General features: G+C 43.4%; 3 protein-coding genes across 5 annotated transcripts in view; 2 read left to right on the top strand and 1 right to left on the bottom strand.

The window, feature by feature from the left end:
- Nucleotides 1-7304, bottom strand: part of tg (thyroglobulin) — a 27958-nt gene extending 20654 nt beyond the window's left edge. The window contains exons 1-6 of the mRNA XM_013274993.3: nucleotides 5134-7304; nucleotides 3514-3622; nucleotides 2873-2970; nucleotides 2120-2275; nucleotides 1616-1778; nucleotides 480-586 (exon numbers count right to left, since the gene is read on the bottom strand). Coding sequence (XP_013130447.1) covers nucleotides 480-586; nucleotides 1616-1778; nucleotides 2120-2275; nucleotides 2873-2970; nucleotides 3514-3622; nucleotides 5134-5203 — 703 coding nt within the window. The 5' untranslated portion in view covers nucleotides 5204-7304. The remainder of the gene's footprint in view (nucleotides 1-479; nucleotides 587-1615; nucleotides 1779-2119; nucleotides 2276-2872; nucleotides 2971-3513; nucleotides 3623-5133) is intronic.
- A 1385-nt stretch (nucleotides 7305-8689) lies between these two features.
- The window catches only part of LOC102082503 (uncharacterized), a 47681-nt gene continuing 34400 nt past the window's right edge, over nucleotides 8690-21970 (top strand). Inside the window, exons 1-2 of the mRNA XM_025911330.1 lie at nucleotides 8690-11192; nucleotides 11296-11670. Of these exons, the coding sequence (XP_025767115.1) occupies nucleotides 11141-11192; nucleotides 11296-11670 (427 nt within the window). The 5' untranslated portion in view covers nucleotides 8690-11140. The remainder of the gene's footprint in view (nucleotides 11193-11295; nucleotides 11671-21970) is intronic.
- LOC106098685 (uncharacterized) lies at nucleotides 16736-20403 on the top strand. 3 transcript variants are annotated; one of them, XM_025911335.1, is made up of 7 exons: nucleotides 16736-17105; nucleotides 17266-17310; nucleotides 17694-17975; nucleotides 18253-18435; nucleotides 18846-18939; nucleotides 19687-19739; nucleotides 19905-20403. In XM_025911335.1, exons 1-7 carry the CDS (start codon nucleotides 17054-17056, stop codon nucleotides 19934-19936), a joined length of 741 nt encoding a protein of 246 aa, XP_025767120.1. In that variant the 5' UTR covers nucleotides 16736-17053; the 3' UTR covers nucleotides 19937-20403. The 3 variants fall into 3 exon arrangements, with proteins under 3 accessions (XP_025767120.1, XP_019220463.1, XP_025767119.1); XM_019364918.2 differs by having other exon boundaries at nucleotides 16737-17105; nucleotides 17694-18062; nucleotides 18169-18435; nucleotides 20200-20403; XM_025911334.1 differs by lacking the exon at nucleotides 17266-17310 and having other exon boundaries at nucleotides 16740-17105; nucleotides 17694-18062; nucleotides 18169-18435.

The raw sequence follows: 21970 nt of genomic DNA, 5'->3' as shown, positions 1-21970 counted from the left end.
GCACTGTGACTCACAGCAATGGTCCCGGGTCAGCCCTGACTTTGTGTTAAACTAATCCTAAAGTAATAATGGTATTTCTAACCACTGATATACCACAACTTTATCCTTTCAACAGCTGCTGAAAGTTAGCGGACCTAGCTGCTATCGGATATTTATATAGAGATCCTCCAGCTTCAAACTGTGTTACCCTTCAAGGACCTGCAGTTCAAAAAAGCGCCCCTCCGACAGCCAAACCCATCTGTCCTCTGATTGGATTGTTACATTTGTGTTTGACATGACATTGGCCAATCAGATGAAAGGAAGAAAAATGGGGTCAAAATTCGTACTTGTAACTTGCAGGTGTTTTTTTGGCTAAGTCCACACACAAATCTTTTTTACACATACAAGTCCTGATTTACAAGTACAAAATATTTATGACCACATTTTGAGCCCATAGTGTGTATGTGTGTGTGTGTGTGTGTGCGTGTGTGTGTGCGTACCTGTGTTCTCCAGCTCTCGGCCTCGGCTGTCTGAGCAGAAGCAGTAGGAGGAAACCAGCGGGAAAAACTTCCTGAAGCTGCTGAACGTCTCAAAGGCTTCTGGAAACCTGAAACAACAAACACACTCACAGTGCCACTTCCTGTTTTATTTTGAAATCTTTGTTTTGCTGTACAGGTGGCTTTACTTCCACCTGTTCCTCTTTTCACCACCAGTTTTCTGGTGCTTTCCACTGTCATTTTTCCAGGGCTTTTCCGAGTCCTCGTGTATCTTGTTACATTTTCATGTTTTATGTTTGGTTTGGTTTCCCTCACTGTCCCTTTATGATCTTTTATATGCACTCTGTGATATGACCTCAGACATGGATTCAAGGGTTTTCTGCTCTCTACTGTCTGACTTGTCTCACATTGTTGGTGTACACATGAGGACATGACTACAGTAAAACTTGTTTTAGGTGAAGCACCATCACTGATCCTTTTACCACAGCAGGAAATATTCTTTCAAAAGGATTAATGTTGCTAACAGGAGTTCAACTCACAAGATTACTTAATTAAAGTTTAATTAAATAAACAAACGCAGGACCAGCTAAAGCTCCGCCTGCAGGTCGCAGGAGATCTGAAGGACCCAATGGCCCGGTCCAAAAGCAGGATGATGTAGCAGCTGCTGCTTTCAGATTAAACACCAACCTTCAACATTATAATTTTGAACTAGTGTCTTCAGCAACAGTATGCTCATTGTTACTATACCTTGGCTACAGTGAATAATAATATTTACAAAATAATCATCTTTATATATTTATGTTTCATATTTACAGAGATGACAAAAACATGAAACTGAACAAATGTGGAGAGAAGCTGAGAGAACTGCACACGTGCACAAGCTCCGCCCTCACCCAGCGCCCGCCTCCTGGTCCTTTCTGGCTCTGATGGAAGCATCATTTCCAAAATCTCATCAAGTTTTATTCAGTAAGAAGAACTAAAACAGCGACTGAGACCATAAACTCATCAGGAGGATGAGTGAGATCACAGATCATGTGACCAGTCGGCTCATCACTGTCTATAGAGCCAGACTTAAAATGCTTCCAGGCATCATCGCATTTGTCTAAAGGTGCAAGCAGGTGTGCAGACAGGTGTGTTACCTGTTGAAGGCATGCAGCAGGTCCAGCTCTGTTCTGTCTGTGGTGTTGATGAATTTACACTGGACTGGGAGGAAGCTGCCATCTTCAGCACACTGAGGAGGAGAAGACGACCTGGAGGGGCTGTGAAGGAGCCGCCTGGACCTCACCTCACAGCCGCCGGGACCTGCAGGTCAGAGGTCATCAAGTCGATTAGTCTGATGATCTCAGACAGTCCAGCAAACACAGTTTAACAGAAATCAGAGCCGGAGGCGGGAGGAGGAGGAGGAGGGACAGGAGGAGACCGAGTAACAGGTTTGTATAAGCTGGTAAGTTAAAAACTTGGTGTTCAGATAAACAAAGATTAGCCACATGAACCACGTGAGTTAAACTTAACTCCAGCTTCTAGTGAAGAGAAAACGCACAGAGCTCCTGCGTGTATCACACAGTGCTCAGCAACATCCAAACACTCAGAGCTGCAGCACTAAGCAGCTGATTTCACACCCACTCTGGAGAACAGAGACTTACAGCGGCGGGGTCTCCCGTCTTGTCTGGTCCCGTAGAGCTCCATGCCGTCCTGATCCACACACCAGCACTGCCCCCTGCTGGAGTCACACTGAACTGGCTCAAAGAGGCCTGAAGGTGAACACCGCAGGGCGGCCTGCAGCTGGCAGGGAGACGGACCTGCGCACACAGATACTCACGTTACTGTTCCTCCTCCTAACTTCTTCTTTTTGTGTCTTTGTATGTGTGACAGTATGCTCTTTTGTTCCACTCACTGCTTCTCTGAGTGGAGGTCCATGAATTTCTTATTCTTCATCTTGTGTTTTTATTTATTTAGATTGAAATTTTTATAAAGTGTCGACTTTAATTAAGATAAAAATAAAAAAGGAGAAGAAAGCAGGATAATAATGAGAAAAAATATGTTTAGTATTGTGAAAAAATGTTAAGAAAGATTACAGTAATGTTTAAGCTATTTGTTTATTTTTATATGAATGAGCAATTTTAAAAAACTTTGTGTTTTTTATTTAAAAATAATGATGTAATTTGTTTTTATTATCATTTTTATGCTTTCATTATATTTTTATTAGGCCTGTCTGTGCTGTATGCTGTTATATGTTGATTTATTTTCCACATTATTAAAATTATTACCATCATACAACACCACATCTCCAGCAGGAGAATTAAACGTGATGTTAAGAGCAGAGAAGAAGGTTTACAGCTGATTTCCTGCATCATGTGATCTGTGATGTCAGACGTGTGTGTTTTGGTGTTTCTCACAGTGAGGAGCTGAGCCGCTGGTTCGAGTCCCAGTGACCTCCCGACCGTCAGCGTCGACACACCAACACTCCTGACCCCGCCCACTGCACTGCACAGGTCTACACACACACACAGACACACACACACACACACACACACAGACACACAGCACCATATTCAGATAATATGATCTGTTAATCTGGCTGGTGAAAATCAAAGGTTTGAGGACTTCTGCTTGAAGTTGTTCGTGCTTCATAAGTTGAATTTTTTATTGGAGATTATCTATCGGAATTTCAGGAGCGGGACCACGCCTCCAAACACGCTCCTTCCGGTTGTCATTCTCGTTTACGTGCCCCACCCTCCCTCCCTTTAACTTCTTCATTTCTATTTAGTACATGGGGATCTGCCAGGCCCGGGAGCCGTCGCCAGTCCCCTTCGAGGCCTTCCCCAAACCGCAGCTCAGTTCACGTCCAAGCATTCACCTTTACCTACTAAAACGCTGTCAAACCTAAAATGAGGACGTGGGCCCAGCGAGTGAAAGTATTATTCATGAGTGTTCATATTGTGGCTCAGAGGTGGTGCTGATATTTCCTTCCAGTGTCTCATAAAGTGTGTCCTGGGTTTAATTCTTTATGAGGATTATAAAAAACCAAATCCAGCACCTGAACCTGCCGTCCTCAGTGCAGTGAGGGATCTCATCTTGCTCTTTGGCAACAGCGTCGCCTCTTAGCAGCTCACATTGGCTCAGTGTCTCTGACTCCAGCTGGTACTCTGAACAACGACAGGAAACATCATCAGCAATAAACAGCAACAGGAGCAGACAGATGAGCGCCTTCAGGAGCGCCGTCTGTCCAACCGGGACGGGGACGACGTGCAAAACAGAGAAAAAATGCTAAAAACACAGAATTATTCATTGTCATCAACAAATCTGTCTTTATCCAAGTGTAAACACCTGCAGCTGTGTGACTGTAACTGAGCACTGATGTCTCACCAAAGAGTCCTAAATGCTTTAACACCACAAAGAAGGAAACAAAGACAGGATGGACACATGAGTGAAGTTTAGTTAGTGAGCTGCTCATCATCAAGTATTACTTAAGACAGTTACTCAGATCTTGGAGAAATAGTGGATACATTAAACTTTTATATTACAAATATCAATATTAATTAGAACTGAAAACACATGATCAAAGAAAAAAACAGCAAATTCAAAAATCGAGCAATGAAAAAAAGCTAAAGAAAGGCTGAGAAACAGAGGAGGCACCGATCTGCATCCACACGGGAGAGGAGACAAAGCAACACAGGAAGTAACCGAGAGACAAACAATGAACATTAAATGTGAAGAAGGAGACCCGAGTGAGGACGCACAACACAACCAACAAGTAGAACAAGAAGAAGGTTATTTAAGTGGATTTGCCTGAACTTTGATTACAGTTAACCTGGAAAATAATTTGAGGTGAAAATCTGCCACAGCCTGGTTTTGAGGGAATTCAGACTCTTATAGAGGTGAACAGAAGGAAAGAGCTGTGCTGAAAGCCAAAACCAGAGAATTACTGCAGTCGTCCACATCTCGCTAACAACCGGCTCTCTGCGGATCACTGGAACTGTCAGTAACACCAAACTGCACATAAGATGAATAAGAAACCTCGTGTTCTGTAACAGCCATAAACACTGATTAAAATATTGATAAATGAGCACCTGCAGCAGGTGAGACTGCTGGACGCACAGTCTGATTAATCACTCAGTCGTTCAAAAACCGGCTCGTAGTTTCACACTCGGCATCGTTACCGTCCCATCGTTAGTCTGGAGGATTCGTTTGGACACTGCTGCTCTGACCGAGGACTACACGGGACAGATTTACAGTTGTATTTGTGACTGTTCCTCTGTGAGGGTCGGCTGAGGTCCCGACCCTCAGAGGGTCTCTGCTCCACTGCTTTCTGCTTGGGTTTGAAGGTGGATCTGATTTTTGGTTGAATACGTCCTTTTGGAGAGTTCAGCTGTGCCTCTGTCCTATAAGTCTAATGTCCACTGACTCAGTTTCACCTCCCTCAGTTTTAATTTTAAAATGTCATTCTGTCCAAACTGAATACAACAATGATCTTCAGAAGGAACCAAAGCAGAGCTGTGAGCAGGAAACAAATGCAGGTATAAAAAAAATAGCACCACCAACTTCCCTCCATCACTGTGTTGGTTTTAATATCCTGGATTAGTGCACCTTAAATAAAACTCTAATGAAATCCGAGCACAGCAGCAGACTCACAGGTGACAGGTTCAGGTGTGCTTACCTGAAGCTTTGCCCTGCAGCAGCGTGGGGCAGCAGACCAGGATGCAGGCAATGCAGAGCAGCCGGGCCATCGTCTCCGTGGTGACAGACCGAGGTCCGCTGCCTCCTTATAAAGCTGCACAGCTGCTGAGTCACCATGAGGAGGCCCTGCTGAAAAACACTTCTTCATCCATCGGTGTGGAACCAGGAGTGCTCGACTCCAAGTCAGGAGGCGAGCGGCGAGCCGTGAAGCCTTCTGATTGGATGAGAGGAGCTCTACAACTGTTGGCTCAGCCACCAACACCCGTCTCCACTTTTGTTAAAGTTATCTGTATAAATTAGATAACAGAATTCAATAAAACATAGACAAACACTGAAGCTGGACACAAACGCAGCATCAGCAATGTACAAAACACTTTTAGCTTTTATTGAGATCGGACAGCAGAGAGAGCACACTCAGTCTCAGCAGTCAGGACAGCACCTCCGTAACAGCCTCTACAGCACTCATTCTATTCTAATCAATAATAATAAAAATCTTTATATGCGCGTTTACTGCAGTTTGACTCTTTTGTGGTTTATGCGGGTGAAGCTGATCGTGGATTTAAAAGCTGGAAATACTCAGGAGCTAATTAATAACTCTCTGAGTGACTCATCAGTTTCATGCTCGCTATTGAAACTAAAACAAACTGTGTCTGCCTCAGAGAGAAAGAACCACTCGAGGCTCCAGCAGGGAGTCAGGCCCCATAAACATCTGTGATGAAGCAGAAATAAACATTTTTACAGCCTGATGCAAAAAACTGTTCAGGACTAACAGCTGAGCTCAGAACACGCTGCAGCTCGTGCAGGGCTTTGCTTGGACAGTACTCCATGTGGGAGTGATGAAGCTTGGACCAAACTGGGTCACCAGCAGAACGATGACCCGACCACAGCAGCAGATCTGCAGCAGAACGGCTGAAAAAGGAAAGAATGGAGCTGCTGCAGTGGTCCGGTCAGAGTGTGAGATGCTGTGGTGGACCTTCACAGAGCTGTGCATAAATATTGCTGCAAACCTCAATGAGCTGAAGCAACGCTGTAAAGAGAGTGGGCCAAAACTCCTCCGCAGTGATGTGAGAGACCGATAAAGTCACACAGGAAACCATCACATCAAGTTACGGCTGCTGCACGAGGCTCTACGAGCTCGGTCCACATTTACACTGTCTGTGTGTCTAATAACGGAGCAGTTTGACACAGGAAATCACACCACTGAGCTAATTTTAGTAGGAAAGACAAGTCATTATGAAAAACACTATTCTGGCTCAACCAGTGTTTCTTATTTAACTTACTGAAAATAAAAGGAGGAAGTGGGAGTTTGTTGGCAAAGACACCGAGCCCACTCGCCCTGCATCAGCCGGTGTGTGCTGCAGATGCTGCAGGTTCATTTCAAGCAGAAGCTTCTAGTCATCAAAAGCAGATAAATGTTTCCAATAAAACAGTAACAGCTTCATGTCTGAGTGTACAGTGTGTCTCTCATGTTCACAGCTACAAACACATTAAATTCACCGTCTCAGTGTATCAGTCTCTCCATCACCACTGCCTCAGTTTGAGTAGAAATCATTTCACAGAGACGTGTCTGTCTGTGGGGCTGATGGTGGGATTTCTAACAAGTTTTCACTTTTCTTTGATTCACTTTGGTCTAACTGCTTCATCTCTTGCAGATCTGCAGGTTTGATTTTTGAATTTTAAATTAAAAATAAAGAGTTAGGCTCAAAGTCATATTTCAAATCTGCAGAACTCAAACATTTTATTGCTTTAGACAGACCTGAGACAAAGGTAAGTATGTGCCACAGATATCCTCATTCTGACACTAACAAAAAAAACATGTTTGTGAGGGATTCACTGAGAAAAATCATCTCCAAACTCTGAGCCTAATGATTACGTGTGTGTGTGTGTGTGTGTGTGTGTGTGTGTGTGTGTGTGTGTGTGTGTGTGTGCGCGTGCACCTTCTGGGTGCATGTCTGGGGGAAGTGTGTTTCTTTGTTCTGTAACATGTGGTTGAACATGTGGTTACTGAGAACAGTGAGCGTGTGTGGCTGGAGCGTTGGGTTTACTCACCGTGTGCAGTGAATGCGCGAACGTGTGATGGTAGAATAAAGCTGTCAGCTTACAAAGGAACATTAACAGTTAGCATGAAAGCCCCTGTGTCTGTTTGCAGCTTACATCATATCAGCCAAGAGGTGGAACCTAACTTAGCATGGATGAAACGATAAATATGGCGAGGGTCCATGTTATTGGTCATTCTGCTGCAGCTGATTGGACCTGAGCCAGGTGACAGCTTCTGCTTCTGATAGGTGTGGAGCAGCAGACTCTTTCCCACCTGCAGAGGTGAGAGGACAACGGGGAGCTAAGGGTTTGTTGGTCCCGAGCGTTGGTCAAACAGGTCTCAGTACAGATACAGGAAGTGACTCACAGGTCTTAGAAGAGAACTTCAAATACAAAATGAAAAACTTTATCCATCTCCTTCTTCGTGCTTCAAATACCTCGGAGTTCACATCACGCAGGACCTGTCATGGTCCTGTCACATCAACACCGTGGTGAAAAAGGCCCGACAGCGTCTCTACCACCTCAGACGCTTGAGAGACTTCCGACTGCCCTCCAAGCTGCTCAGGAACTTTTACTCCTGCACCATAGAAAGCATCCTGACGGGAAACATCTCAACCTGGTTCGGGAACAGCACCATGCAGGACAGACAAGCTCTACAGAGGGTTGTGCGATCAGCTGAGCGCACCATCCGCTCCGAGCTCCCTGACCTGCACTCAATCTACAGCAGGCGGTGCTGGACCAAGGCCAGGAAGATCGTGAAGGACCTCAGCCATCCCAACAACGGACTGTTCTCTCTGTTGAGGTCAGGAAAGTGATTCTGCTCCCTGAAGACCAACACAGAGAGACTGAGGAGGAGCTTCTTCCCGCAGGCGATACGGTCTCTCAATCACACCACCACATAGTACTGACCCACACATATGGTTCTTACACACACACTGGACATTCTGGACGTTGTTTACACTAATTCGATTAGATGCGTGGTCATCTAATCGAATCACTTCATCACTTAAATCACTTCAAGCATATTTGCACTGCACAAGACACTTTCACATGTGGATTGCACAACCCTGGACATTATATTTCTTCATTTCCATTTAATACTTGTACAGCTGCTGTTATTATTCTATATTTCTTCATACATTCTTATATATTTCTATATTGTATATTGTGTATTTTGTTGTACAGTTATTTCATTTTTAACTTAATTTATATATTTTATCTTATTCCTTCCTAGTAAAATTTACCCTTTTAATTTTCATATTTATTTCCTATCCTATTCATAGTTCTTTTTTTTCTTTAGGTCACGAGCAGTTGTGTAAGCATTTCACTGCATATCGTACGGTGTATGTGACAAATAAAATTTGAGTTTGAATTTGAATTTGTTTCCTACCAAAAGGTCAAAAGGTCAATAATATCGTAAGAGTTTAAATTTTAAATCTAAAAATGAGCAAAAACACTTTTTTTGGCCCAAAATTCGGGAGTGAAAATGTGTTTAAATCGTTTCAGGTTTGAATGAAGAACTCAATTCGGGGGAATTGAGTCAAGCAAAAAATTTAAACATCATTTTCAGTTTCAGTGACCAAAAATGAGTCAAGTATGGAGCTTTGTGTCTGTGAGGATGAGCAAAAATGGACAAGTGTCAAGTATTTGGAGATCATTTATCTGAATTTGAGGAGCACGACCACACCTCCATACATGCCCCTCTATATGTAACCTCCCCTGCTCCACAGGCTGTACGATCTGTTTTACGTGCCCCCCTCTTCAGTTCATTCTCTCCTCATTAGTACCTGGGGATCTGCCCCTGAGCTGCTGCCATGCTCCTCTGAGACCTTCCCCAGACCGCAGCCTCAATTCACATTCAAGCCATCTGCTGGAAACGCTGTCAAACCTGAATGAGGATGTGGTCCACGCAAGTGAACCGATACTTGTGTGCCTGTTTAGCAAACCTGGTTGGCCAGGCGACCACATAGTCAGTGCTCAGCACAGTGTCCTGGGTTAGGTCTGACTCGGGGCCCTTCACTGCATGTTTCCAATGTTGAACAAATAAAGACTAAAGTTGCCCCAAAACATCCATCCATCCATTTTGTTCTGCAGTTTAGGGTCACAGGGGGGCTGGACCTTATTCCAGCTTTCACAGGACGTGAGGTGGGGCACACCACGGTGTAAAAATAGGAGACAGACAAACATTTATGCCCATCGTCGATTTACAATAACTAATTACCCAACCCAGGAAGAACATGCAGACTCCACACGGAAAGGATTCGAAATCAGGACCTTGGAGCCGACAGTGCTAACCATCTCATTGCTACGCTGCCTGCACAAAAGCTAATGTTTACACTGCACACAGAGTCTGCTGGGGTTTTACCTCCAACACCAGAGGATGACCACAGAAACGAGCAGGCATCTGAAGTGAGAGAGCGGCAGTCAGCACAAAGTTATTGAGACCAAAGTTACAACAATGTAGTTTATAATAAGAAGAGGTTTTTAACAAAGTAAATACAGAAATAAACAGCATCAAGTGGAAGAGCCCTTTTTTCATTATTTGGAATGAATTTGACCTGAAATACAAGCTAACACAGCTGAAAGAAAATAAACCGAGAAAGCTGCTTCAATGCTAAACTCCAACAAAATACTAAAACAAAGGCTGGCCAGGAGCAAGGCATCCAAAAGCTAGACACACGACCAAGACGGAGGCATTAAATACACCAGGTGAAAAGGACACAGGACACCGTGGAGGACAGCTGAACCTAACGTAGAGAGCGAGACAGTGGATGTAAAACTGGATTCAAAGCACAGCAGACAAAGTAAAACAGGAAGCAACAGAAACACAGACACAAAATCAGGAGGGCAGAAAAAAGCTGCAAAATGAATGCCTAACCCTGACCCTCAAACCTAACTGTAACCCTGACACTAAAACCACTTTGTGAGTCTCAGACTTGTGGGGACGGACACTTTTGACATCACCAGCATCCTCCTGTCACACCAACCCTCTGCATGTCCATCTTCAGTCTTTTCTGTGGTCTTTTTCTTCTTCCTGGCAGTTGTACTTCTTGTCCAACATATCTACTCTCCCTCCTCTGCACATCTTCAAACCATCTCAGCCTCACCTGCCCCTCTGATCTACTCATTTCTAATCCTGGTCACGCCCAATAAAGGTCTCCAGCTCCACTTCCTGTCTGTTTTTTTACTCTCTTCACTGATTCGTACATTTCTGTCTCTCTGTCTGCTTCTCTCTTTGCTGTACTCCCAGGCTCCCAGTACTCCAGTTTACTTTCTTCATCTCTTGACTATCCCACTTCTCTTTGCTAACCTCTTTAGAAAATCATTGCATTTACATATAACACAGATTCCAACTTCTTCAGAATTTCTGTAACACAAAATTAGGAAAGATATATATATTCTTCCTGTTTGACAGGAAGACGGGCAGCTGCAGTGAAGCTTTAACATTTACTTCCTCCTCACTCTGTTAGATTCCCCGATCAGATCAACAGGTCACGACATCTTCGAATAACAACAAGTCAAATACAAAATCCTGACATATAAAAGCAGAAAGAGTTTAGAGTCAACGGTAATCCCACCATCTCAGTCCGTCTCTTTATCAGCACTGCTGTAATTTGTTGTTTAAGTAGTCAGTTGTAGAGCAGGACACATGACGCAGGAACTAAACTCAAGAAAAGGCTTTTAGTGCTGCGAGTTCAAAGACATAAAGATGAAAATGAATTTAAGTTTAGTTTCCTCTTTATTGTCTAAATCTGCTTCTCTGCAACACTTTGATACCTTCAAGCAGCAGGTTACAGAAACAGCTTTTAAAAAGAGAAAAAGGGAGGAAGTATTGACCACAGAGACATTAACTCACCACCTCAGTGTGTCAGTCAGTGTCTTCATCAGCACTGCTGCAGTTTGATCACACATTTAAAGAAGTCATTCAGTCGGCTCATTAAAAGGTAAGGATGGCAGTTTGGGACAAAAACACTCTGTGGGGTCTCCTGTTCCTGCTGGCAGGTAGGACGTGATCTCTGACTGTGAGAATGTTTGTTGTTTCTCAAATTTTTGCTAGACTCAGTCACTGTGTTCAAATCTCATCTCTGTGTTTGCTCTTCTTTAGGTGCTGTGGGTCAAACTGTGATCTATCCTCTCACGTCTACCTGTGCTGTCAGAGGATCCACTGTCACCCTCCCCTGCACCTTCACACCTCGGAAGTCTTTCGATGACGGTGGGAAAGAAGTTCCTCTAAAGATCGTCAGAGTCCGCTGGTGTAAGAACCATGAGATCTGTCAGGGCGGCACTCCGTCTGTGTTTGACAGTAACTCAGCAAACAGAGATCCTCGTTATCAATATCTGGGAGACATGAAGACAAAATGCACTTTACAGATCAGAGATGTTCAGCAGGGAGACAGCGCAACCTTTCGCTTCAGGATGGAAGCTGATCATCCTGAAGGACATTTTACTAACAGGACAGGAGTGACTGTCAGAGTTGATGGTGAGAACCAAACATCCTGATTCTAAATTAAAGTGTTCAGTTAAACTCATCTACACTTTCCTTTTAGATTCGACCAAAAAGAGAATAATCCGCTCCAGTGATGATAAAAAGTTCTGCAGAGGTGAAACCGTCACACTGCTCTGTGCTTCAGTCTGCACTTTCCACCAACTGGAGGTCACCTGGTTCAAAGATGGCCACGCCCTCTCAGAGACTGGCCCCTCCCTCCATCTCTGCCCTCTGACTGCAGAGGATTCTGGGAACTACACCTGTGCTCTGAAGAAGAACATGGAGACTGTCTCTGAGCCGTACAGCCTGCAGGTGACGGCAGAGGCAGGTTGGTGTGATCAGTGTGATCTCTGTCAAACATCTGCATGTTAGATTGTATCGATAAATCCATCCAAACTTTCCCTGGAAAATATTATTACCCAAGCGTCTGCAGAGCAGAAGCTTATTGTCTGATCTTCTTGACAGAGGTCAAAATGGACAAAGTGACAGTTATCCATGTGGTTGTGTTCAGTGTGCACACACTGCTCATCATCACCGTCTCATCAGTCATCCTCAAAAGGTAATTTTTACCCACAGATCCCTTTTATTCCTCCTCCTCTGTTAGTCTGTCTCAGTCGATGCTGGAATCACCACAGTCAGCACCACACAGAGCTAGAACATAATAATGGACTCATTTTATGCTTGGACTGCATTTCAGCTGAAGATTTCCTGTATGAGTTTACTGACCATCTCTGCAGTAGGATAGGCCGTGCAATGTTGATAACAACTAGTCTTTCAAATTTTAAACCAAGGCACAGATAAACCCAGATAAATGAGGACGTTTCTGTCAAGAAGGACATTCAGCACAAAATCAGATATCTAAAGTATTCCATACTGGATCAGGCAGATGATGTGCTGTGGGAACCCACAACAGGAGCAGCCAAAATCAGAAGTTTCAGATGAGTCAAACTTCATGTCACACCTCTTCTTTCTGTACAGGACGTGTTGTCTGCAGGTCAGCAGCAGAGAGCCGAGACATGTGGAAGCTCAGGTGAGTCGCAGAAATCAACACATTCAAGATCTGAGAAACTGATTTGACAGCAGACAGGAAGACTTCTTCTCTTTGGTTTCATCACCTTTAAAGCTCACAGATGAACATGTTTGATCCTAAATGTTTAGTCTTTATAAACACTGAAAAGCATTGAGGAGGTTCTGTGGAGTTTTATTTTACTGAACAAGCATTTTCTTGTCTTATCTTCACTAAACCACCTACATAAACTACATAAAGCCGGTCTAAATTAGTCCCAGAAACAAAAGCATCATTAGCGAGTTTCACATCAGCACAGAACACAGATGTGACTGTTTCCAACGCACCAGCCTTCATGTTCAAACCATGGACTGTATAAATAGATGATAGCTGTGTCAGTGAAGCAGATAATCATCTCACACTGCTGATGTCATTCACACCGTCTGCTGGTGAGGAAGGGGCACTGTGTTTCCTGTGGAGATTATAAACAGTGCTGCACAAAATGGGAATGCTCTCATGTGTCATATTTTAGCTTCATTGTTATCTGCAGGGAGTCTGTCTATGTAAAGTCTGTGGTTCCTGGGACATGAGGTGTCTGTGGCTCAGAGGGTAGAGCAGGTCATCTACTAATCTGCAGATTGGTGGTTTGATCCCTGGCTGCTCCAGTCTGCCTTCCAAATGCGTCACCTTGTTCTCTGATGCATCCATCCGAGTGGGAATGTTAGAAATAAGTGCTGGTGTGAATGAGGCATGTTGTGTAAAGCGCTTTGAGTGGGCAGAAAAGCACTATATAAGAACCAGTCCATTCACCACCACAGAGTGTGCCAAGAGCCAAATCTCCAGTGTGTTCTGCGTTTGTCCTGGAGTCTCCTGATTTGACATACCTGAGACACCTCGCCTCCAGGTGATGTGGAGGAGCGATGCTTTCACTTGGAGCTTGGTCACTCTGATGGTCACAGTGTCACTTCCTCACAGCTCATGGCCATGGCTGAAGGGTAGGAACGTTCAATTTCAATTCAATTCAGTTTTATTTACACAGTGCCAAATCACAACAACAGTCGCCTCAAGGAGCTTTATATTGTAAGGTAGACCCTACAGTAATACATACAGAGAGAAACCCAACAATCACATCACCCCCTGTGAGCAAGAAATTAGTCCGCTTCACAAACTGAAATAAAACCAAAAAACCTTTTCTTCTGGAGTTCCTTCACAATAAATCTTTTATTTCTAGATTAATCTTGGTTTTGAGTCAGTTGGCTTCTTTCTTCCTGATAATTCTGACAATGCAACGGAACATGTTTAATGGTTTGTTTCCCTATAATGAATCAGATGCACCTTTACCAGAGAGCTTGCATTTTGAATCCCTAAAGTCAGTTTGGAGAGTCAGACTGACAAGGCCTCTGCCTTTAAAAGCTGCCCTCACAGAGTACCAGCTCTCTATGGCTGCTCCCACACATGGTGGGTGTCACAGTCTGGCTGAAGCAGACTGTGTGGAGTCACGGCGTGGACCCAAGTGCAGACACTCTAAAACTCAACCGAAGATGAGCTGTTTATTAAGGCTGACAGAACAGTACCTAATAAAAAGGGTGAAAACAATGCAAAGCTAAACAATAACCTAAACTGGCAAACCTAGAACGAAAACATGAAGCATCCTAAACATGAAAAACCTGTCGAGGAGAAAATAAACAAGAAAAACCTTAAACGTGGCAGACTGACGTGGATATATAAAACCCTGAGAGCGTGACGTGGCATGGAAACAAAGCAGACGATTGGACGAGGTATGAGTGGAAACACACAGACTAAAAGCACACAGGAGGTGATCAGGGGAAGTGACAAACATGGAGAAACAGCTGACACAAATGGACAGAGTAAAACTAAACACATTGAACATGGAAACACAAGACCTTTTCAAAATAAAACAGGAAACAATGACATATTGAAACAGAAGGCAAGGAAAAACTAATGAATCAGGAATTATTGGAGAAACTACAGTGAAACTCAACCAAACCCTAACTAATAATGACGACACAAGAGCTGGGCAATCTTCAGTATAATATAAGAAATCACAAAGTATAAAATGAACTGAAAATGCTGGGTCACAGGCTCAGCCCCTGACAGTGGGCCCACATGAGGACTGACAGGGATGAACGCTGCCCTTGAAAGTTCAGTCACTGCTAACCAGCTAGTCCCAGTATATGATATCCTCCCTTCATAGGAAACATTTAAATTACTTGAATGAAATTTTTAACAGTGAACGTTTGTGACAAATCTATTCAATCTATTAAAAGTGTAGAAATATGTTGTAGTGACATCATCCAGCTGTGTTTATCTGTGCTGAGCTGTCTGCTGTCGTCGTGTTCGCTTCCTCATAATCTCACCTCTGCTTCCTGTTGTAGCCTCCACACGTCACTGAGGAGCTTCGAACCAACGAAGAAGAATGAGGCCAGGCCGTGTGAATTCATCACTATCATATTTAACAGGCTTTTTTCTAATAATTCTTGGTGTAACAGTTAAAGCACTCTATCACTGCGAGGCTCCACAGACAGACTGTGATCTGCTCACTGCTTTAAAATCAATCCAAAAAGCAGTGCAACCTGTTTATAATCAGAATATCATCAAGAGCCTTCAGCTGAGTCCAACATCATGCACTCAAAGGTTTATGATGAAACGTGTGCTGTTAATCATCCTGAACATCAGACCTTTCGGTGTGTTTGCAGCTCACTGGTTCTCTTTCTGAAACATGATATTTATTTATTTACCTCAGTTTGAGATTTCTAACATTGTGTGTGATGAAACAGTACAGCTAGAAAAACATGGAGTCTGCTCCATGAACTTCATGCTCTTAACATTTAATCAACTCAGGATGAGGTTACATTCATTGTCGACTGTCTGCATTAGCCTTACAGACAGGCCTGTACACAGCAAACATGAGAACTACATTTTTTGAGGTTTATTGTGTTCAAAACTGAAGTAATAGTCTTTGGAGCCAAAGAAAAACGATTACAGGTCACCAGAGAAGGTGTGGTGGGTGTAGTGATGGATGCAGACCTAAACTTAGAAAAACACATTAAGACAATAACAAAATCAGCTTACTATCACCTCAAGAATATTTCAAGGATAAAAGATCTGATGTCTCAACAGGACCTGGAAAAACTAGTCCATGCATTCATCTTTAGCAGGCTTGATTACTGTAACAGCATCTTTACAGGTCTACCTAAAAAATCAGTCAGACAACTACAGCTCATTCAGAACTCTGCTGCTCGAGTCCTCACTAAGACCAAAAACGTGGACCACATCAGTCCAGCTCTGAGGTCTTTACACTGGCTGCCTGTCCATCAGAGGATTGACTTTAAAGTTCTGATGCTGGTCTATAAAGCTCTGAATGGTTTAGGACCGAAATACATCAGTGACCTCCTGACCCAGTATGAACCTTCCAGATCCCTCAGGTCATCTGGATCCGGTCTGTTATCAGTCCCCAGAGTCAGAACCAGACACGGAGAAGCTGCATTCAGCTTTTATGCTCCTTATATCTGCAACAAACTCCCAGAAAGCCTCAGATCAGCTGAAACACTCAGTTTATTTAAATCCAGGTTGAAGACTCACCTGTTCTCAGCTGCTTTTGAATAAAGCACCAAATCCGCCTGTTTTACTTTTAAGCTTAAATTTCAAAACTTACATTTTCACTACTGATTTTATCTACTGTTCCTTCCCTTTTTTTGTTTTTAATTTTAAATCATGCTTTTTATTTGTTTTTGTTTTTTAATGCCTCTGTAAAGCACTTTGAATCACCTTGTTGTTGAATTGTGCTATATAAATAAACTTGCCTTGTTGTTTCTTTGACATCAGCTAAAAGGATTTTCTTTGATAAGATACTCTAATGACGCTTCCCCTTATTCAGACTGAGGTTCTTTGTCAGTCTGAGAGCGTGGGAATGAAGATAACCCTGAGTAAGAAGCATGAGACTTATTAACTCTTATCTAAGCAGAAAGTATTTAGTGATGTGAAACAACAAAAACAGGAAAGTTAAAAGTTCTAACACCAGTAAATCGCTTCACGTTTCAGCACATTATTTTTTCTCTCCTTATATTTTTGGATTTGGTCGTCTCTACGTCAACACGACCTCTCTGTGGTGCATTTCAGAGGAGCTAATAGTGAAACTCAAACCTGTGAGTTCCTCCTCACCCAGGCCACACTTCACGACATGTTTCAGTTACAATGAACTTATTGAAAAATCAAAGGAAGTGAAACACTGACCACAGAGACATTAAACTCACCACCTCAGTGTTTCAGTCAGTGTCTTCATCAGCACTGCTGCAGTTTGATCGCACATTCAAAGAAGAAGTCATTCAGTCGGCTCATTAAAACGTAAGGATGGCAGTTTGGGACAAAAACCGTCTGTGGGGTCTCCTGTTCCTGCTGGCAGGTAAGACGTGATCTCTGACTGTGAGAATGATGATCGTTTGATTTGCTTTTCAACTTTGGTTTGGATAAATTTTGCCAAAAAGCTTCTGTTTCCTATCAAACTGTTATTAAAGAACAATTTTTGTTGTGACTGGAGTTTTTTAATGTCTTGAATCTTTCAGATGGATCAAAAATTCTCTCTCTCAGCGAGCAAGACAATTTGAACAGTAAAGAAGTTTGAATCTTTATGTCTGATGTTGATCTGATGACATTACCTTTGCATTCTGCATCAACAATCCAGAACCTTTCAAAGATCTGATTGTTTGAACTGAAACCTCGTTTTAGTGCTTCACACGCCGCAGTCTGTATTTACTGACGATCCCTGGCTCCCCCAGTCTGCATGGCAAATATCCTTTGGCAAGATAGTAACCCTAAGTTGCTCTCCGATGCAGCCATCGGTGTATGAAAGCACTGAAAAGCATAGAAAATAGTGTTTGTGTGAGTGGGTGAATGTGGCATGTTGTATTAAGTGCTATATTAGAATCAATCCATTTACCGTTCATCACTAAACTGAGTCACTGCGTTCTAATCGCTGTTTGCTCTTCTTTAGGTGCTGTGGGTCAAACTGTGATCTATCCTTTCTGGTCTACTTGTGCTGTCAGAGGATCCACTGTCACCCTCCCCTGCACCTTCACTCCACCTTTCAATGAGAGTGAAGTTTCACGAGAGACCATCAGAGTCCGCTGGTATCAGAGCCGGTGGTATCAACTCTGTCAGCTCACCAAACCATTTGTGTACGACAGTGATTCAAAAAACAACACACAACGCTTCGAATATCTGGGAGACAAGAAGACAAACTGCACTTTACAGATCAGAGATGTTCAGGAGAAAGGTGAGGAAACCTTTTGCTTCAGTATGGAAGTCGATCACACTGAAGTCAATTTTAGTACCAGCAGAGGAGTGACTGTCAGAGCTGTTGGTAAGGACAAGATCCCCTAATTCTGACCCACATGTTGATCATTAATATTAATGTGTTGGAAGAAAGAAATAATGTATTGTTATGTATAATTTAATGTATATTTTAGATGGGTCTAAAATGAGAATAATTCGCTCCAGTGATTATAAAAAGTTCTGCAGAGGTGAAACCGTCACACTGCTCTGTGCTTCAGTCTGCACTTTCCACCAATTGGAGGTCACCTGGTTCAAAGATGGCCACGCCCTATCAGAGACTGGCCCCTCCCTCCAGCTCGGCCATCTGACTGCAGAGGATTCTGGGAACTACACCTGTGCTCTCAAAATCAACTTAACAACTCTCTCTGAGCCGTACAGCCTGCAGGTGACGGGAGAGGCAGGTTGGTGTGATCAGTTTTCTTTCTCCTCTGTCAAACAGGAAGCGACGCCTTGCACACACACAATTGTAAAATATTATTACTTATATATTTATCAGCTAAATATTATCTGTTAGCTGACAAATGTGAGTGAAAGATCACATTTTTGGAACTATTCCTTATGTAAATATTGCAATAAATTAGTGGGTTTCTTGGGAGGTTTGTGTAGCTGAACACTGAGGAGCAGCTGATTGTGGCAGAAGCAAAATGACAGATTTAATTATCTCATGACCAGTGTTTACCAGATTGTCCTGACTGGTCTTTAAGCCTGTGTGACTGTGGCTTTATTCAGGTGATCCTACTGTGTCACCATAATTGTCAAATCTCTGCAAAACCTCATATCCAGTCTCAGAAATGTCTGATCTTCTTTACAGGAGTCAAACTGGGCAAACTGACAGTTGTCCGACTGGTTCTATTCAGTGCTCACACAGTGCTCATCATCATTATGGCGTCAATAATAATCAAAAGGTAACTTCTACCCACTCATTCCGTTTTCTTCTGTGCAAATTAACTGCGTGCTGTGTGCTGCTTGCAAAGAGCCAAAGTTGCATTAGCAGCATGATGCACCTGTTTCTGTCCTGGATGCAGTTTCCACTTTACCATCGCGCTCTCGTACTTTTGTACAATGAAAATACAGTAAATTAATACGATGAATACATGAATGATGACATGATAGGTGATAGATGGGCAGGCAGACTAACAATTCCAAGGAACCGAACTACTGGGAATTACAAGAACCGTTTGTTGATTCCCTTCCTAGCCACAGAGCATGTGTAAAATCAGCTTAGATGGTACTCAGGAGTCACCACAGCCAGCAGCTCTGAAAGAAATGCGTCCTGCAGCTGAATCTGGAATGCGTATTTACTTCTTGGACTCTTAAAGAAGAACTTCCCTGTTGGTTATTTTCATGTGCCAATCCCATGTGTCAGTATTTATTTAGACTCTCTCTCTCAGGTCAATCTTTCAGAACAAACTTCAGTTATCTTTGTTGTTCTCTTGCGCCCATTCCTACTATCTAAAGTTTTAGGGTTTTAACCCACAAAGTGTCTGGAGATGACGTTTGATGCTATAAAAATAAAACTGAAAATGTGAAAAAAATAATTAACTTTTCACTGATAAATCGTGGCCGAACACACATGTAAAAAATGCTATCAAACTTTTCACCAATATTTTTTAGGTATTGAAAATTAAATTGTTCTTCTTGTTTCTGCTCAGGAAATATTGTTTGCAGGTCAGCAGCAGAGAGCTGAAGATGTTTGGAAGCTCAGGTGAGTCACAGTATTGCACAGGTATAAAACACAAGATCTGTGAACTGATTTGACTTTCAGTGCAGTGCTTCTTCTTTTACATTTGTTCGCTAACTTATTTAACTAAAACTCTGATTTATAAACTCCTTTATTGGAAATTCAGAGCTGCAGTGTTTCTCCCTGCAGGCTGGAGCTGTGTCTCCCCCTTCTGGCAGTGAGAGTAATTACACAAACCCTGTCAGTGCTGAGGATGAGAAAAAGCCACAGCAACGGTCACGGATGGCTTTCTCTGTCAGACTGTAATCCTTCCTCTGAGCACTGAGTCTCTTTTTATCTGAATCATCACAAACTTTTCTCTGTTTGCATCACTCGTCATGATTTGGAGTTTGAGCCTGTTTATCAGCACCGACCTGTCTGCTGCTGTCTTCTTCTGTTCCTCGTTATCTCATCGCTGCTGTTTGAACTCTGCTTCCTGTTGTAGCCTCCAGATGTCACTGAGGAGCCGAGGACCAACGAAGAAGAACGAGGCCAACACCACTATCACTTGTAATATACCTGCTGCAGTCTCTTTTTATCTGAATCATCACAAACTGTATTTCTTCACATTTGCTCTGTTCTCCTTGTTCTTTCAAAATAAATGAACACTCCTTCCACCATCAGAATAATAAAACTTAATTTAAAGGTTCTCCTCACAACCTTGTGTGTTCTGTAACTCCTCAGTAAGTCCAGCTGAAAATGAGCCCTGTCTGCTTCTTTCTGATTCAAAACTCTCACTGTGCCTCTTTAGTAAATCCCAACAGCAGCTTTTTAACACTAAAAGTTGACTTGCACCTGCTGCAAAGCGTTAGGAAATCTGGCCATATTCCAACTCGCACGAAGAAGTAAAATTTTCCATCCATCTGCAGTCTAAGCAGAGCCTGACCACCGGGCCACCTCCTGCAGCTCATCAGCGGGGAGAGCAGGGTGATCCCAGGCATGCAAAGAGCCAGATGTCTCCAGCGTGTCCCGGCTCTGCCCCGGAGACTTTTCCCTGTACGACATCCCTGGAAAACATCACTTAGGAAGCGACCAGGATGCCAGTGAAAGAGACAAATGACAGAGCTCCTCCTTTCTCTAAGACAAAGACCAGCGACACTTCAACCAAAGCTCATTTCATCTCACCCCATGGAGATTCGCCCTGCCACTGTTTAACTACTACCATGACCTCACCTGCAGTGATGGGTACCTTCTCCTCTCAAATCAAGTTACAGTTTGCTAGAATCATTTCAGGGCCAGCTGAAAGTCTTGCTTCATGTCCTGTCCAAACTCCGACTGAATTTTCCTTTCAGCCGCTGCCGGGGCCACACCGTCCATGTTGAGGCTGCAGCTCATGCTTCCACCATGTGGCCTCTGCAAGACCCTCCCAGCACATATATTTTTAGAAACCCCAGGTCTGGGTGTACAACCTCACCCCTGGCGCTGTTGCCCACCTCTCAATTTTAAATACACGTAGACATTGAGGGCTAGCAGGAGGGGCTATTCGCTTACCTGCTGCTCTCTGGCAGGTAGCTCCATGCCCTCCTGGGTTTTAAATGCACCTTAGAACACACATGCATCAACACTACATATGAGGGGCGGAGGGAGGTTTGGAGTCTTCACACACCCCCGTTCTCTGCTGCCTGTTTGGGGGGGGGCTAGGAGGAGGAGTTGGCCGTCCGATTGGGGTCTGGAATGTGGGGCCTCCCTGCTGCTGCGGAGTCGGGGCGGTCTGCTTCTCTCCACCCCAGGGAAGAGGGTAACACCACCTGGGTCTGGGTGCAGTTTCCCCCTCCAGGGGCAAGGGTACCTAGACCTGGGGTATAGAGTACGCTTGGGGAATGTGATTGTGTGTACAGCGTCTATTGTCCTGATTTCGTGATTGAGGTGGGAGACAAACGACCACTGGTCCAAGTACGTCAAAACAATGATTTTATTTAACACGTGTGGAAAGATACACAGCTCGATATTGTCAACCCAGATCTTTCGTCAAAACATACTTTCAGCAGAGTTTCATTATATCAGGGTTAACACCCCTTCTCGCGTTAGACAAAACATCACATGCATAGGTTATAATTAATGACAGTTAAACAAGTTTCTGTGTTCAACAGCGTTTTGCCCTATATGGTTGTCTGGCACCTCTAGATGCTTCCTGTAGACTTATTCATGGCAAGCTTATCTTTAACACCTTCTGGGTCACTCGTTGCTAAGCAGAAACAAAGCAAAATTATTTCACC

The sequence above is a fragment of the Oreochromis niloticus genome, linkage group LG11, assembly GCF_001858045.2.
Source record: "Oreochromis niloticus isolate F11D_XX linkage group LG11, O_niloticus_UMD_NMBU, whole genome shotgun sequence".
NCBI lineage: Eukaryota > Metazoa > Chordata > Actinopteri > Cichliformes > Cichlidae > Oreochromis > Oreochromis niloticus.
This window is presented reverse-complemented; position numbering and strand designations above follow the sequence as displayed.

What these genes read in the sequence shown, in the direction of transcription:
- LOC106098685 (XM_019364918.2), top strand. Translation starts at nt 17,054, where the DNA reads ATGGCAGTTTGGGACAAAAACCGTCTGTGGGGTCTCCTGTTCCTGCTG. An exon ending in TCTCCTGTTCCTGCTGGCAG is followed by an intron (nt 17,106 to 17,265) that starts GTAAGACGTGAT and finishes TGAATCTTTCAG; the next exon opens with ATGGATCAAAAATTCTCTCT. An exon ending in GCGTCAATAATAATCAAAAG is followed by an intron (nt 18,940 to 19,686) that starts GTAACTTCTACC and finishes GTTTCTGCTCAG; the next exon opens with GAAATATTGTTTGCAGGTCA.